General features: G+C 42.8%; 1 protein-coding gene across 9 annotated transcripts in view; it reads left to right on the top strand.

Annotated features, from left to right (window-relative positions):
• Nsun6 (NOP2/Sun RNA methyltransferase 6) overlaps positions 1-18,223 on the top strand; it is a 43,203-nt gene that overhangs the window by 13,880 nt on the left and 11,100 nt on the right. For 5 of the 9 annotated variants that reach the window (XM_063276497.1, XM_063276498.1, XM_008771869.4 and 2 more), the window contains 4 exons: positions 3,830-3,939; positions 5,607-5,760; positions 7,540-7,621; positions 14,070-14,189. In XM_063276497.1, coding sequence (XP_063132567.1) covers positions 3,830-3,939; positions 5,607-5,760; positions 7,540-7,621; positions 14,070-14,189 — 466 coding nt within the window. Of the gene's footprint in view, positions 1-2,752; positions 2,778-3,829; positions 3,940-5,606; positions 5,761-7,539; positions 7,622-14,069; positions 14,190-18,223 lie in introns of those variants that run through there. The other 4 variants (XM_039095798.2, XM_017600572.3, XM_039095802.2 and 1 more) reach the window with 3 other exon arrangements.

Here is an 18,223-nt window from a genome sequence, read left to right as displayed (position 1 = left end):
CAGGCCCAGGCTCCATTGCACAGATTCTTTCTGCATGTCTCTCCTTTAACTGAGTATGTGTGTGTGAGTTGGGGGGAGCGTGGTATGGGGAGGAGGGAGGGTTTGAGTGTGGAAGTCACAGGATAGCTTGCAGGAATGGGTTCTGACCTTCTACCATGTGGGTTTGAGGATCAAACACTTCTGTGCACTGAGCCATCTTACTGTGCTCTCTCCTTAACTCATGTTAACACTCTAGAAGAAGCTCAGGTCACAGGAGGCTCGCATTTGTGCTGTATGTAGCACATATAGGTGTTAAAAAATGAGACCTCCTTCAGTCGTTCAGTTTACGTCAGTGAGCCTTGGCAACGGAGACTGCTAGGACTGCCTCAGAGAGGCATAAGGAGAGTGTCCTTAGAGCAAGAAGAGGAAGGCCGGAGGCCACAGCAATGTGTAGATCTTTTATTTCAGGTACTTAAAGATGATTGGTAATTAGGTTGGTAGGTGAGATAGGGAGGGCAGGGCTGTGCTCCCTCTAAGCAGAGAGATGCGAAGGCAGGCAGATGTGTGGGAGCCTGGGTGTAAGTGGCCGCTCAGCTGCTTCCAGAAGCGCAGGTGAAACCCAGGAAGTGGAGAGGCAGGCTGCGAATTGCAGAAGATTGTTTTGTTTCTCCTGAGACTATAACACTGAAGACTTGGAAGGAGGGCGTGATTAGAGCTGCAGCTTAGAAACATGACACTAGCAGAAGTTACTCACTAGTGTGCCCTGAAACAAGGTTTGTGGTTGTCCTATACGCATTTAAAAGCAAAGGGGAGGTTTTATCACACGGTGATTCACATAGTAAAGGTGTTGATGAACTTAGTATAAATAAGTTTGTAGCCATATATTTGCCATTCATTTCATTTCTTAGATCAGGTTAAAAGTGAAATTACAAGACATATTTTTCTCAAGAAGATGAACTGCAAAACTGTAGACAAGCTAGGAAATTGTTACAGTCTTAGTTCCAAAGATACAGCAAACTTGATGATCTGAAACCATTTCTGCTGTACACTTTTGGGAATTGTGTGCAGAGAGAGTAAAGTCCTAAGCCAGTGAAGACCTGAGTGTAAGTGAAGAGGGAATGAGAAACTACAGGAAGAGCTGGAAGGTCGGGAGCTAATATTAGGGAGCTGGGGTTTGGGGAAAGGCAGCTGTTGGCTGGCTGTCCAAATGGAGGGGCTTTGGATTTAGCAATGGGGTAATGCTGGCCGTGAGGATTATCCAGCAGTCAGCCTGAGGTAGTAACTGGAAGGAAGGCCTCTCACTGTAAGGTCAGGTTTGAAAAGGAACTCTCCTCAGAAGTTAAAGCAGTTACAGATCTTCAAAGCCTTGGAGTTTGTGTTCCTACTGAGCTGTCTAGGAACCTTCAGTCTGGGAAATTGCCACAAATATTTATTTTGAGGCAGTTCTTCAGGGGCTGTGTGGAGTCCAGGCCGACTTGTGTCCTTGCATGCTTTGAATCCATGTCACTCACTTTTCTCATCACTTCCCATTAAGTGAGAAGTCACCCCACCACAGGAAATGTCGGGGAGAATTCCCCTGAACCTTAACAAATTAGAGCTACCTGGTAAACACACAATGACTTCCTTAAAATGATTAAGCATAAAAGAACTAAGAGGAAAAGCGGGTTGATACAGAAGTAAAGGGTTATTGAGATTAAGTGTTGTTTATAAGTTAGATTTAAAGCCAGCCTTTAACTTTATAGAGTTAAATGCTGACTCTGAGGGAAATCACCTGCAATGGAGCAGAGACAAAGAGCTTAGAAATACTGAGAGTAGAAACAACAGTTAGCCTGGCTCCAGATGTGAAGAATAGAACTAATTGGTCAAAAACAGTAGGAAGAAAATGTAAGGAACAGGAATTCTCCACAGTTGTTGAAAGACAACTTTAGGAACTACAAGCCTGAACCCCAAAGGAAAAACACAAAACAACCCCACCACCATCAAAAAGAAAAACCCAAGTATGAAAGCCTTCCAAAAATCTGTGTAGACACCTCAGATGAAACCACTGCCCATCGAATACTCTACAGAATAGGCAAGGCTGACAAGGCAGGAATGGGGAACTGAGGCCTTGTCTCACTTCAGGGCTCCTGAGACCTGTCACACAAACAGAGCCATCAGCTTGCAGAGGGGTGAGGTTGTGTAAGGCTCCTGGTCCATATAGTTGCTGCAGTAGGAAATGCTTGAAACCAGGTAATAAAGAGGCTGGCAATTTTAAGACTAAGCCTGGCTTTCCTGCTGTAGTGTCAAGTGAGCACAAGAGTGAGAGCCCATTTCTGCAAACCCCTCTAGAGCAGCATCCATCCGGTCATGAAAGCAGAGATCCTATACTACAATACTGTCGTCCTGAAAATTGCATGCAAACTTACAGAGACACTGGATCATAGCTCTGGGTCTTCTAGCTTGGTTATGTACGTATATCTCATTCAAGACTGAACATGAAAGACTTGCTGTCATACCCAGACCTTAAGGTGTACGTAGGCAATAAATACTGCTTGAGATCTGTTGAGTTTGGAGCTCCTGTGGTTCATCTATGGATGGTTCTATCTATGTAACTAGAAATGCCAATGGTGAATCTCAAGAGAATACTAAGGATACTTTGATGTTTCTTTGGTTTTTAGTGATTTCATTATTGCTGTTCAGGCTGCTTCTTAAAAGTAAGTTCAAGTTACCTTCCTGATTCAGCTTCCTGATTTGCTGGGTCTACAAGTCTCATAGCACCGCGACTAACCGTGGGTTACGATTGACAGTTAGCATGTCAGGTGAGTAATACACGGTGGCCTGTTCTGCAGGTGAAGGAGTGAGCCTCCTTAGGAAGGAGGCTCAGGGTGAGCAGTGTCAGCCCATGGAGCCAGGCCAAGGGGACATTGACAAGGGTTGTGAGATCTGCTCACGGGGGAAAGAGGGAAAGAAACCATAGAGATTACTCCACAGTGAGTGGTGACAAACACAGGGGAAATATTGCCATCCAGAGATGCTCAGTAGACATTTGGTGCTCAGGACTGTTGTTGAGAGCTGGGCAGGTGAAGACCTTCTTGGTGTCAGAAGCTTTTCCCTTTTAGGATCCATGTTGGGAGTCTAGTGCTGTGAGAAAAAGTATCTGGATGTGAGACATTGGAGCGCTCAAGGCCAGGCAGGAATGAAGGAAATGAAGAAAAAGGATTTCTCTTCCATTTAACTGGAAATATTCAACAGTATTTTCATCCCTGTTGTAGTTTTCATGCTTCAGGGTTTGAAGGCCAAATAGTGTGTGTAAGCCTAATGCTGTTAGGAAGATAAACAGTACTGCTTGTTAAGTGACCAAACCGCTCTTCATGCCGCACTCCTGCCGCCTTCCACCAGAGGGCTCCCTTTTCAGGTGTTTTTATTTCTCGCTCTCGCTCGCTCTGTGGTGGCGGGGCGGGGCAACTCACACAAATCAGATGTCTCCTATCACGTAGAACCCAGGGGGATCAAGTTCAGGCAGCAACTGCCTCTACCAGCTGAGCCATCTACCCTGTACTTTTGTTTTCCTTTTTCTCAAGTATCTATTCTTTATACCTTTTCCTTTATGCTGTGCAAATGGCTGCTTTGTTTTTATCTTTTCTTAAAGCTTTTTCTCTGTGGCTTATTTAGGAAAATCAAGACTTAACAGGGTGTGTGTGTGTGTGTGTGTGTGTGTGTGTGGTCTCTTTAAATAGTATTTTTATTCTTTTAAAGTTTTATACATTTATACTGTGTGTATTGATTGTATTCATCCACTAATATCTCTAATAAATAGATACTGAAAATATTATTCTTTAATTTTTTTCTTTCTTTTTTTTAATGTGCCTAGGAAGAATATAGAAAGACAACAGTGTGAAGTGATTGTTGGTGCACAGTGTGGCAATGCAGTATTAAGAGGGGCCCATGTCTATGTTCCAGGAGTTGTATCAGCTTCAAAGTGTAGGTATACGATTGAGGGCCGTCTACTATTCCTCAGTGTGATGGATTGGAAATTTACATAATTAACTCTGCCTCTATTAGATATTTCCTGACATTTTCCATGCAGGATTTTATCCTCTAAAAATAAATATTATAATAACAGCTTAACTATTTGTTTAACACAATGCAGAGTCACTTGGGAAGTGACTCAGTGGTGAATTGTCTAGGTCCCTCTGCTTTGAGCTCCCCTGTGGCAGATTATCATGATGGTGCTAATCGGGGTGTGATTAGCTTGCCTGGTATTGGCAGTATTCCTTACGACATGGGGTTTCCTTAGGAAGTGGGATTTCATTAGGACATGGAGTTTCCTTAGGATGTGGGATTACCTTAGGATATGAGACTCCCTTAGGACATGGAGTTTCCTTAGGACATGGGATTCCCTTAGGACATGGGATTCCTTTAGAACGTGGGACTTCGTTAGGACTGGGATCCTGGATGCCTGGGGCTGGAGAAAGCAAGCATTTATTAATTGCTCTCTGCTCTTGACTGAATGTAATGTGGCCAGCAGTTTCAAGTTCTTGCTGCTTTGGTTTCCCCAGAGATGAACCGTAACTTGCAACCGTGAGGCAAATTGACTTTTTCTCCTTAAGTTGCTTTAAGACAGGGATTCACATAGATCTTTCTGTCACTGTTTGCTTTTCCACACAAGAACTTCCGTGATGATAATTCTCTGGGGAACAGAGAAATACAGAACATAGAAGGGTAGTGAAGGAAACTGAATGTTCAGTGGTGAAGGACACTCGAGCAGAGGACCAGAGCTCCCCTTCTACTATGCTAGGTAGCTCACAACTGCTTGTCATGCTGGCTTCTGCAGTACCCTTTGTGCAGTGGCACAAACATAGGTATCCTTGTGCACATGACACAAACATAGGTACCCTCGTGCAATGGCACAAGCATGGATACACATGTGCACACAGACATATTTTAGCTTTCTTACAGAAGGTGGTGAAATTCCAGTTTGTACTTCTGATTTCAGTGCCTTAACAACCTCAATCTCCTTTCAGGACATTCATGAGGGTGACATCCAGAATCCCAGACAGTGGCATAAACCTGGCATTCTTCATGGACCCACCCTGGTAGTGGTGAATGGCTTGTGCTTAGCTGATGCAGTGGACCCTTACTGGGCTTGAATCAGAAAGCACTAGCTTGGCTCTGTAACAAATGTGTTCAGTTCCTGGACTTCACCTGTCCTGTGTATGATGATCTGAAAGATGATTGCTTGATGCCCTAGTGTGGCTCTGGTTTCTTTTTTAGATATATATACTTTTATTGAATCCTTTTGTAGGCAACTTAAATGTTGAGTATTGAGTCATAATACTAAAATTTATATAACAACTTTTACTTAGTATTAGGTTTTGGGGAAATAAGTCATATAGATGATGCCTCCTGTTTAGTTGGAAGATTCAGATAGGATGTTTTGAGTATCATTCCTGTGTTTTCAATGAAAAAATGCAACGTCTCCAGTTAGCTGTTAGGGAATACTTAAAGGCTAAGAGTTGAGTGGCTTTTGGGGGTTATGCTGAGATAATAGGCCAGTTTGTATCTTATACAGATAACCATTTTAGCTTGAAGGATTTCACTAGTCTGCTGAAGCACAGGTTAACAGTCTGATTTTCTTCTTTCTTTAGTTATGAAAGCTGGAGATGTCGTTTCTGTGTATTCTGATATTAAAGGGAAATGTAAGAAAGGAGCCAAAGAGTTCGATGGAACTAAAGTATTTCTGGGAAACGGAATTTCTGAACTAAGCCGCAAAGATATCTTCAATGGGTTACCTGATCTGAAGTATGTCACTGAACTCTGTAGGGGAAATAAATTCCTTTTTGTGGTTCAAAAAGCTCAAAACAGTGAAAAGGCATATTTTGTTACACTATGTAAAATTTTCCATGACCTCAACTGGAAAAATGAGCCCATATTTCCATGATTTTTGGAAAGAGCTCCTGTTTGGTCAAAAAAGGTAAATAGATAAAAAAACCAAAGCAGTAGAATGTAGACAAAGCTCAGTGGTGGGTGCCCAAGAGTTCAGTTCTCAGCAGGGCAAAGCAGAGCAGAAGCCCAGGTCAGTGACTGATCACACTGTAATTGGGTAAGAATTTTACTTGTCCTTTTAGATTTAATTGCTTGAACTTTGAAGAACAATGCTTACCTTAATAGAAAATTAGATGACTTGTCTTTTCAAACATTCTTATTTTATCAAAGAAAAGTTTAATTTTAATGTGAGTAAAAAAATAACAAAAAAAATTAGATCTGAATTGTAGCTTGCATGTGAATATTTATGGTCAAAACTAAATGTTTCAATTTGTTCAAGCCACATTGATACAGAATTAGCTCTAAGTCGTATTTGGGTGTCGGTAGCTTGAACGGATGAGGACCCACTGAACCTGGTTTCCTGGACTTGTTTTAGGAGGGCTGCAGAGCACCATCGCTCCAAGGTTGGCAGCTGACACATGTGTGCCAAGTACTGGGAATCGCACCATTTAGAATGGTTCCAGAGTCCTCATTTCTGAACAGTGTCACATTGGAGTGACCTTTCTATATGAATGAAGTCAGTTCTCCTAAAGAAACAGACAGTTGGCTGTCAGGGTCTGAGAAAGAAATGCTAGACCCTGATTTTATTCTTAGGATGTTTTGTTGATGCAGTCATGTCTCTCTCTGTAGTAAATGGATAGCTTCCAGTGCCCACTTTAGCTGCTTGCTGATGCCCAGCGCTCAGTTCATCCGTGTGTCTCGTGACTGCTGAGCCGCGTTCGCTTTTCTGCTGGGAGTGAAGGGTGGGCGGGCTTCAAAATCCTGTGGCTACTCAGCAGTGCTTGCAAGTTCCCTCCCACTGAGGCTTCTGGAGCTCGGCTCCCAATGCAGCACCCCACCCGGCCCTTCCTGGAGCTGGCAGCTCCACTGCCACTAGTAAAATGGGACAGAGGTAGAACAGTCATCTGGGGACAGTGTCAGTACTGGGTATACTGGGCATACTGGGCAGCTGTCCTGTAGAAAGATGGGAGGGGAGCGGGGCCCTGCCTTTGTCAGTGCTCGGCATCAGCATGAGCTTAGGCGTGTTTCCTTGTTTCCATCTAGGTGTCTAGCAGAGTGCCCTATACATTCAGTCTGTTACTCCATTAGAATGAAGTAGTAAGAATTATGTGTTCTTTGTCTTTTAATTTATTGAGCTCTTAAAGGAAACTCTTGTGCTTACTAAAATAGTTATGTAGCCTTATTTATTTATTTGGATGAGCCTCTCGTAAAATTCAAAACAATCAACAGAACCATTCTAATTTGTTGAATAAAACAAAGTATTTAAATGCAGAAAAGGAGCTGGAGAGATGGCTCAGCAGTTAAGAGCACCGACTGCTCTTCCAGAGGTCCTATTCCCAGCAACCACATGGTGGCTCACAACCACCTGTAAGGAGATCTGATGCCCTCTTCTGGTGTGTCTGAAGACAACTACAGTGTGCTCATAAATAAAAATAAATAAATCTTAAAAAAATAAATGTAGATCTGATGAGTCTTTCCTACAAATATATACTATACACAGACTAATATTTAATTTCTTTTTTTTTTTTTTTTTAGGGGTATAGGCATAAGAATGACAGAACCCATATATCTCAGTCCCTCATTTGACAATGTTCTATCTGGTTATATATTTTTACAGGTAAGAAAAATACCGAGTGACATTAAAGCATTTGCATAAATTATTACAAAGTATTTCTCTCTTTTATTAATATTCTTGCACTTCTGACCTACCATTGTCAAATACCAAGATAGTTCTGAGTACTCCTGTTTTTCTGTATTGATTTAATACTCTGTCCCCCATGTCTAAAGTGATTTATGATATGATATAATTACTGCCTTTGGTCTCAGAATGTTAATCATAAGCAATGCACATATTGATGTGCAGCTAAGGTTCTAGTTATAAGAGTGATGTTCAGTATTACTCAGGTGGTTTCCTGCCAGCAGGCTTTTGTCAGGCTGGGATTAAGTGCTGGGATGGGATGGGTCATTTTACCTTCTCTAGCTTCTTAAGTACATTCATGGTCATCAACTCATTTTAATGCTATTATTGTAGGAAATGGAAATACCGAAGACTAGGTCTGTTGGGGCTCTTGGCCAAGGTCACACTGCTAATAATTGGCAACATCTCAAGTTAAACCCATGTCCAGGAGCAACATGTTTTCTTCTCTTCCAGTATTAAACCACAAGATACTACACAAATTTGGAGATTATGTCTGGGCAAAACAGATCAAAAGTGATTCATGTTTATTACTATCTAACTGAACCTCAGGGCTGATGTAAAGGGATAGGACCGATAGCCTTCTGCCTGCTTGGATGTGAATCACTTTGGGCGATTTTGTTTGCTTGACTTGGTTTCGAGTGGGATCACTTTTAGCACCCCTGACTCACAGTGGGTGTTTTCTGTATACCTTCTCACTGTGAGCATGAAGAAAGTCTTCATCTTCTCTCTGCTAAGATAAAGGGCCATATGCCTGCTTAGCGTATAATTTAGTTTGGACTTTAAGAAGGAGAAATCTGCATAGCACAAACTTCTTTTAGATCTCATATTGTTTATACCAACTTGTTAGCTGCCTTTCCTGATTTTGGATTCTGTATGGATGTGTGTGTTTGCATTGTGGGTGTGTGCACTGAGTACAAGTGCCCACGGAGGCCAGAAGAAGGTGTGGGATGGACGTGTAATGTGAGTGTTGGGAACTGAGCTCAGCGCCTCTCTAAGAACACTGTATCTTGCTTAACTGCGGCCGCATGTCGAGCCCTCTGGATTTCTGACTGTAAAACTAGCTCAGGGATGATTATAAAATAGGAATCACAAGACAACTTGTGATCCATGTCATCTATACACACCATAAAACTACTTGTTCACTCTGTAACAAAGGACATTAGCCAACTGCTGGACTAAAGCTTTTGGATTTGAGGATAGAGTTGAACTTTTTGTCATTTTCCTAGTGGAAACTTTTCTTTTTCATGGAATATTATATGTAGCAGGCCACTGCTTAGCCTATGACCAACTAAGATTATGATGATGATCACACTTAAGGCATACTGAGGGTTTAACTGTGTTGCACTAGTGTTTTGTATATATTACTTCATGCATCACTTAAACATCTTTAAGGCCATAGGTAAGGCAACAGAGACTTAAGGAGATAAAGTATGTAGTAGGCAGTGGGCTAACTGGGCCTCATTGACCGTGAAACAGAAACTGCAAATTTGAACTCAGGTCTTTGATTCAAGCATATGCTTGAGACATGACTCCTGGACACCTGGACACACATTAGCCCAGGGTCAGTGAAGATGCAGGTCCTAATCCAGTCCGAGCTGGTGAAATGTTGGCTCATCTCTAGGAAATTCCTGTTTCCTAAGTGTTACAAATACTGCTTTTATAGCTTTGCAACCTGAGTTTAGTTGGTCTGAAAATTGTATTGATTTTTTAATGTTAAATTTCTCTTTGCAAAGTAGTTCAGAGCCACCAGATTTTCTTTCAGTTGGGAAAAAAATATTTTTTCATACAATGTATATTTGATCATGTTTTCCCCTCCTCCAACACCCACTTCCTCCCAGGTCCTTCCCACCTCTCTACCCACCCATCTTCATATTTTTCTCTCTTTCAAAAAAAAAAAAGAAAGAAAGAAAGAAAGAAAAGAAAAAGAAAAACAACAAAAAAAACAAGCAAAATGAACATTAAACAAAACCAATAAACACCCCCCTCCCTAGGAAACCCATAAAACAAGCAAGCAACAGATCAATAAAACAGGAAAAAAAAAAAACAAAAGGAAACAAAAATACCACTGAGTTTGTTTTGTGTTGATTGACCAACTATTCCAGGGCATAGGGTCTGCCCTGGTATGCGGTTTATCAATACCCAGTGAGAGTTTATTGGCGAAAATTGATTTTACCTAAGCTGCAATATCAATCACAGCTAACTTCCAGATTAGAAGTGGGAGCTCGTGGCCACGCCCCCTCTCAGCTGGGACCTTCCCGGGCTTAGATCTGTGCAGGTCTTATGTGTGCTGGCAGCTGCCTTGAGTCGGTCTGTGTGTCGTCCTGTTGTGTCTGAAGACGTTGTTTCTGTGGAGGTATCTGTCACCCCTGGCTCTTAGGGTCTTTCTGCCTCTTCCTCTGCATAGGTTCTTGAGCAGGCAGGGCTTTGATGAAGACATCCTATTTAGGAACACTTGGTCTAAAGTCACTTAGTGTTCCCACATTGTCCAGGGGTGAGTCTGTTAATTTTCATCTAGGCAAGAAAAAGCTGCTCTGATGAGGGTTGAGCCAGGCACTGATCTCTGGATATGACAGTGTGTCATTAGGAATTCTTGTACTATTCTCTTACTGTAACAGAATAATAGTGTTGGGTTTCCCCTAGGCCCATGACCTGTCACAGGCTCTTGCAAGTTTAGAAATGTTGGGTATGGGTTCCATCATAAGGGGCAGACCTTAAGTGCAATCAAAAAGCCGTTGGTCACTCGTTTAACGTCTGTGCCACTGCTGCACCAGTATGTCTTGCAGTCTGTCACTGCTATAGGTTGTGGGATCTGTAGCTGGAGATACTGGCAATGACCTTTCTCCTTCTGTAGCACATAGAGTACCTTCAGCACCAGGACTGCTGGTCAGTAGTGGTGGAACTTGTAGTTAGGTACCAGCTCTTCTTGTCAGTGCTTGGTGCTATATATGCATGTTGTCTTTAGCAAGAGGGCCTTACCAGTAGCCAGTAGCCTTGCAATATCCTGTGATGTTTGGACTTTCCCATCCCTGCCATTGGAGCTGTCACTTGGTATCAAGAGCTGTCTTGTTGGAGCACTGTCCCCCCATTGCTTGGTGACACTATGTAGATTCCTTTTTATGTGTATGTATTTAGGAAGCTTCTACAGTAGTGGATTTCCATATGGGTTTCAAATGCTCTTTAGTGTTAGTTGTCTCTCTCCATCTCTACCCTTCTCTCCCACTCCCTCCCTATTTAATTCTCCTATTTGTTTTCCCTTTGTCTCTCTATAACACTATATTCCATTTCCCTTCCTTGGGAATTCCTTCCCCTTCTCCTGGTTCCTTAGGAGATATCTGTATCTGTGGATACTTGTATTGTAGCATCACATTTCAAAGGATTTAAAGCTAACAGCCACGCATAAGAGAAAACATAGAGTATTTATATTTTGGGGACTGAGGTTACCTCATCCAGGATGATTTTTTTCTAGCTTTATTCATTTTTTAGTTGACCATTAAGCTGTTTCCAATTTCTGGCTATTGTGAATAAAGCAGCAGTGAACAGGAATGAGCAAACATCTCTGTCAGGATGTAGAGTCCGTTGGGTACCTCCCAGGAGTGCAGTAGCACTTGTGGTATATTCATTTTCAGTGTTTGAAGGATCCCTCATACTGATTTCCATAGGTTATGTGCCTGTTTGCACTTCTACTAGCAGTGACTGAATGTTTCCCTTTTCCCACAGTATCGCCAGCTCTCCTGTGTTTTAATGATCTCGGGCATTCTGACTTGGGTTAGATGACATCTCAAAATGGTTTTAATCTTCATTTCTCTGATGGCTATGAAGAAAGGCCAATCGGGCAGCAGGAGAGCCAGGCCACTGGTGTTTGCACTGAGACCAAGTCCCAGGGAATGGAGGAGCTGTGGAAGGAGGGGCTCCCGCAGGCAGGCTGCATTTGAGGAGAGCAGGGCTCCCGCAGGCAGGCAGGCAGGCTGCATGCAGCAAGACTCAGTCTGCAGAGATCAGAATGGAGGACAGGAGGATAATGAAAATCACCTTCATCTCAGCCCAGTGTGGCCATTGGTGTTTCTTAGCTATCAGTTTCTTTGTGCCTTGTTAGAAGAACTTGAATACATTGGTTGAATGTAGGCCAGAATCTGGTAACAAGAGTTTCTCTAAGGGGTTTCAAAAAAGAAAAAAATGATCAAAAGAGTAAGTCGTGGGGTTGGGGATTTAGCTCAGTGGTAGAGCGCTTGCCTAGGAAGCACAAGGCCCTGGGTTCGATCCCCAGCTCAAAAAAAAAAAAAAAAAAAAAGAAAGAGTAAGTCGTGCTTAAATTTCTTTTTTTTTTTTCTTTTTTTTCTTTTGGTTCTTTTTCTCGGAGCTGGGGACCGAACCCAGGGCCTTGCGCTTCCTAGGCAAGCGCTCTACCACTGAGCTAAATCCCCAACCCCCGTGCTTACATTTCTTAAAATTATATTTATACATTTATAATTTTTGGGAGGCACATTTGGTGCTGTGGCCCTGTGTAGAAGTCAAAGGACACCTTTTACCACCATGTGGGACTTGCACATTGAACTCTGGTTGTCAGGTTTGGTGGCTGGCACCTTTACCTGCCGAGCCATCTCAGTGGCCCACATGTAAGTTGGAGAATTTGAAAAAAAAAAATCATTACCATATTCTTACCTACGCACTAGATTGTCACAAATGGGAACGTTTCACAGCTGCACAGAGAGGTATGACATCACAGACGGCCTTTTAGACGAATGTGAACTTTCAGGTGACGGTGGTATTTATAGGTGGTTTAACGATCGTCACTGAAGGTGCGCTCGGAGCACCATGTGGATCTGAGTGATTTTATATTTTTAAATATATCCTTAAAACAATATTCCGAAGCTGAAATCACCCAGGGCGGCTGAGGCCGAAGGTCAAGTAATGGGAGGCTGTCCTGGGTGTAGAAAAGCCACACTCAGAGCTCTTCTCAAAAGGAAGACACGTGCTCGCTCATACACAGCATATGACCAAGAGACTGGTGCTCTGAAAACACGTGTAAATCCTTTTTGCTCTTAGGTAGTTGTCAGCGGACACACTTGATGTCTTTGAAAGCTAAGAAACTGGTGGAAGCCATGCTTGCTGTTAGCACTCTGGCTTCCGGGACTCCTCTGCTGTAATACAGGAGAAGGGAATGGCCCCACCTAAAGTTAGCCGGCCCAGAACCTCCCTGTGTCCTTAAGTGTTAAGTCCCTTCCCACTGAGCAGCAGCAACTGCTCTTTACTTGCAGAGCTGAAAGCTGACCTGCCTGGGCTGTGTTCTGGAAAGGTTCCATTTTTTTCTTTAAATCAGTTCAGAAATAAGTTTTCAATTGCAGAGTCCAGTTTTAGAATTGTGCTTTGTTGAGGCATGGTCTCTCCTGTTTCGGCCCTTCTGCCCTTCCCACCTGGCTGCCTGCTGAGCTGAGGGAGGGATGGTTCTGCTGTCTCCACTCCGTCTCCTTGGGAAGGCTGGGTTACTATAGGTGCAGTTTTTAACTGTGGGTTCCCTGGTGGGCTTTCCTCTCTGAGCCGCTGGAGAGACGAGTGAATGCCACATCACTTCCAGGTTAAAAGTCACTCTTGTAAGTTTTTAAAGTATGTTTGAAAATAAGAGAAAATGTAAAGTGTAAGAAAAATCTTGGTGCAAGGTAATATTCTTTCTCCTTCAGTAACCTGAGCCAGTGGTAGCTGGTTTTTAATGTTCAGCATTAAGCTGCTACTTCACATTTATTTTCTCAAGCTTGCACTCACTGGCTTATAACTTAATTAAATGGATATTGTTGTTCTTATTAAATGTCTGTGTGCGTGCGCGCGCGCGCGCGTGTGTGTGTGTGTGTGTGTGTGTGTGTGTGTGTTTGCACATGTGTCACAGTATGTGTGCTTAGCTCAGATGGCAGCTGTGGTAGTTCTTTTCCTTTACGATGTGGGTCTAGGGGATCAAAATCAAGTTGTCAGGTTTGACGGCAACCGCATTTACCCACTGAGCTATCTCACCAGCCATGGTACAATTTCCTGACTGGTGCTCAGGAACTGACTTAAGTAGCTTGAAGGTGACAGTTAAAGTATTTACATCTTGAAGTCACATCAGGTGTGTGTAAGAGCTTGGCAGAAGCTGTCCCTTTCAGTCCATGTGATAATTGAAGTCACCATAGAGAGTGGTGAGGAACTGCTAGGGAGTCTGTGTTATTCGTGACTTTTGACACCTCTTTCCTGGCCTTTCTCTGAAAGAACCATTATCTTCTAAATCCCTGTCCTTCACTTCCTCCAGAATTAAATGTGGAAAATGTTATATTTATTGAGTTTATTGAGTTGAGAGGCTACATTGTCAAGAATCATCCTTTCTTCTTTTTTCTTCTTCTAGAATTTGCCATCTACGGTTGTAGCTCATGTTCTTGATCCTCAACCTGGAGAGAAGATTCTAGATTTGTGTGCAGCACCAGGGGGCAAAACTACACACATTGCAGCACTGATGCGCGACCAGGTGAGATGTCTTCATGGCAGGCTCCCCTCAGACAGTTCCCACGGCACTGAGGGTGACAGGAAGCTAGGGTGTCCCCTCAGCTGTTAACACAGTCAATTCAGGTGACCGTCATTCATGAGGACCTTCTCAAGAGATTCCAGTTTGCTAATACAACAGTAGACTTGTGCCCTGATAGGATTATTTATCTGAAATACTTAAGAGATGTTTTCTTGTTCTTAACTTTGAGATTTTACATTTAGATGAGCTACTAAGGTATAAATCACCAGTGAAAATTAACTTCAGAGAGTATTATCAGTGTGCCATCATCTCTGTGGTCTATGTGCACACATACATACAATGAATATAGAAACATCACTGTGTAACTAGAAAAGAATGGAGTCCTAAGAGTGTGTCTTTATCACAAATGTGAGGGAGTTTGATCCTGGGTAACTTTCACACAAATTTTACTGCATTTTTCTTGTTACATATGAATGTGCCAAACGTCTTTCTTTTCTCATGGGCTGGTTTTATCTTTGTTCAAAACTCATTAATTGTATTTTTTTCTTCAGTATAAAAAGCAGGCCATTGGTTGCTATCTTTTCTGATCTCATGATGCTGTTTAAAAAGCAATGCCTTGGTAGCGTACAGTAAACATATGTTGAGCTGAGACAGGTTAGGGTTCGTGCTGCCCTGAAGGCACTGGTGCAGTGTGGGTAAGCTCATGTTTCTGGTCATGCTGGCAGACTCATTCACTTGAGGTTGTATGGCTTTTACTTAGTTAAAGTGACCTCTACTGAGACAGCCGGGATGCCCTACCTCTCCGGTCCCTGTGTCTTTTCCTCTTCTGTATCCTGAGGGCCAGCCCAGCAAAGGGTAGTAGTTGAGACTGTTGTCACTTGCCCAGTTTTGTGTGTCTTCTTACATCCTGGTTACCATCTTGCTGTCAGCCCAATTAGCCGTTTGGCCTCGTCTAAGAGTGTAGGTTGTTGGATACTTGGTGCTTGCCGGAGCTTTTGACACTTTTTGTTATTAGCTAAACAAGCATATGAATGCAGCTTCCAGACTGGTGCATTTGTGAAGGCAGCACACAGCTAGGGCATTTTACTTTCTCTCTCTCTAGTCTAGTTGAGCTCATTTGCCTCTTTTCCCTACTTTTTTTTTTCCTGCTTAGTTCACCTTAAATGTCAAGGCTTTGTCTGTCCAACCTGTCTGTCAAGTTGTTGGATTTGTTATCAAATCCTGATGCTATCTAGTAACATGACCAGAAAACTCATGTATTACAGTTTTCATGCAGCTGATGCATACGGGTGATATATACATTTTTAAAAATAAGAATTATACAGAAGAGTCGATCTACCACATAAGGACTGTCAGACACCACCCACATGACTCAGCATCTTCTTAAAACTATGACTGTGTGACTTTGACCTAAGTAAGATATGGTGTTAGCTTCTTCTTGATATTTCTCTATATATTTATCATTATACTTTGTTTCTCTTCATCTCCCTCATCCATTGCTCTTCCCACCTCTCGTGCTGGGTCCCCTTCTTCCCCACAGATCATCTGTGCACATGTCACAGAATTTCCATTCTTACTATTTTCATTGTTTTACGTTTGATAAAACTTGATTTGTGGTTCAGAATATAGTCGATCCTAGAGAAGTTTGTGGCTGAATGAATATTCTGTTTCTGTTGGGTGGGATATTTTTGAGGCACTATGAAGTTAAGTTCATTTAGTTTATGATGCAGTTTAACTCTGGTTTATTTGTTGACTTTTAGTTTGAATGATTTATCCAAAGACATCACTAAGACATTGAAGAGTCCACAGCTGTTATACTGTGGCTGGGTTAGCCTTTATGCTCAATAATTAGATAATTTAAAGGCAAAATTAGATAAAGGGAGGCTGAGTAGTGAAAATGAGAAGCAGAAATTCTTAATTTTAAACAGATAAAGAAAAAAATGTTAGGTAATCATCAGCTCTTACTTAATAACCAGGGGCTCCTGATATGGTTGGTGGGACTGAAAACCAGGCCAGGATGGACAGGTCTCAACAAGACTGAGGTGGAAACAAGGTCATTCCAAGCAGTCAGACATTTTATACCCTCATCAAAGCAACATACAGTAGTGGGTCCCAGGATAATGATGGTTGCAAGCTAGAGAGAGCTTACAAGGTTAATGTCTAAGGCTAGTTCTTTTGCCAGACTTCTATATGCTTTGCTGACTTCTAGGGACGGAGAATCACAAGTGTCCTGAATGCTTTACAGGCTGAGGCAGTGCCTCATGGATTCTCAGGAACTGAAAGGCACATGGTGCCCCAGGATCCATGGATGCTAACCTGAAAGACCTTTGCACGTATCTCTCAGGGCAGCTGACGAGTCCAACTCCATGGTTCTCTGCATGTTAGTAAGAGAGAAGGTGGAGGACACCGTGAGACAAAAAGAATAAAAGCCAACAAAATGGGTTTTTCTAGTAATAAAAAGTGCATTAAAACATTAAATTTATGAAGGGATATAAAAAGCATGGGATGCTTTATAACACAGTGAAAATACTGCTAAAAATGTGTGCTAGAAAGGGAAAGGGAGGCGTGGAGAGGGGAAGATGAGGTGCTGGAGTGGTTTCTGTTGGTGCCCTTGACACAGAGTATGGACAGTAGGCAGCTGAGATGACTTTGGCCACTGGCCTTGCTGGTGGTTTATGCTGCTGGTGTTGAACCTGTATTGGTTCTTGGTTCACACCTGAGCTGCCATGATTTCATTAGCTTTCCTTTGCATACCAGGGGCTTTACAGTCAACATGGGAAGCTTCATTCTCCTGAAGAGCTCTGGGTTTTAGCCTTCATTGTTGTAGCTAAGGGGTGTCTCTCTCCCGAGCACACACAGACTGGAGAAAAGAACCACAGCCCCAGGATTTGTGCAGGAGGAGCTCCCTTCCTATTTGTGAAGCCTCCCGAGTCGTGACCCCTTGCACTCCAGACTCACTGGGGCATTGAAACTTCCTCCTTGGTGCTGTACAACACTGACAGATGCTAGAGCCCCCTCAACCTCAGGCTCAGTCCATCAGACACCAGTGCTATTCCATCAGTGAGACAGTGAAGAGGTTCTGCGCATGCCCTTTCTGTCTTGAGTGGAGCTTCCTACAGCCTGAACTTTTCAGACAGTCCACACCTGGCCCTCCTGCCCAGCCACCAGACCTGTAGCAGTTTCCATTTAAGTTCCCTGACTATTCTTCAGCCCCAGAGTAGTTCCTTATAAATAAGAGCATCCCTCTTGAGATAGCACCCAGTAGGTCCTAGGGAATGACATCTGGGATTCTCCTCCACTGCTCATCTCCAGAGGTGCTGTGTCAGCAAAACCTGTTCAGTGCTTTGTCTAAAAGTAGGATTGCCAGTCTCTCCTCACCAGGACCACCTGGGTATCATCCTTCTGAACTGTGTTCCTGTCATTGCCACAGTGACCCTGACCTTCCTCCTTTTTCGAGGACTCTGCTTTACTGGCTGTCTTAGGACTCTATTGCTGTGAAGAGACACCATGTGACAGCAACTCTCATAAAGGAAAGCATTCAACTGGGGCTGGCTTATAGTTAAGAGATTTCTTCTATTTTCATCATGGCAGAAAGCATGGTGGCATACAGGTAGACATTGTGGTGGAGAGGAGCTAAGAGTTCTGCCTCTGGATACACAGGCAGCAAAAAAAGAAAGTGAGCCACTAGGCCTGCCTGGGCCTTGTAAAACCTTAAAGCCCAACCCCCCAGTGACATACTTCCTGTCCTAATCTTTTGAAATAATACCATTCCTTGTGAGCCTATGGAAACCATTCTCATTCAGTCTACTATACTGCTCTTCTCTTTAACTAGGTCACACTCCTCGGGAACTGCTCAGTTGTTTCCTGATCCTGGTGTCCTTAGCAGCATTTGAACTTTGTGCCTTTCCAAAGCATTTTGCTGTGACACACTGAGGATTGGGGTCATGACATCCTTATTTTGGTTACCATAGTTCAAATAACTTTCTGTACCATGAAAGTTTTAAGACAAGGATCAGTTTTTACAGATATTCATTTGT

The sequence above is a fragment of the Rattus norvegicus genome, chromosome 17 (genome assembly GCF_036323735.1).
Source record: "Rattus norvegicus strain BN/NHsdMcwi chromosome 17, GRCr8, whole genome shotgun sequence".
Classification (NCBI taxonomy): Eukaryota; Metazoa; Chordata; class Mammalia; order Rodentia; family Muridae; genus Rattus; species Rattus norvegicus.
This window is presented reverse-complemented; position numbering and strand designations above follow the sequence as displayed.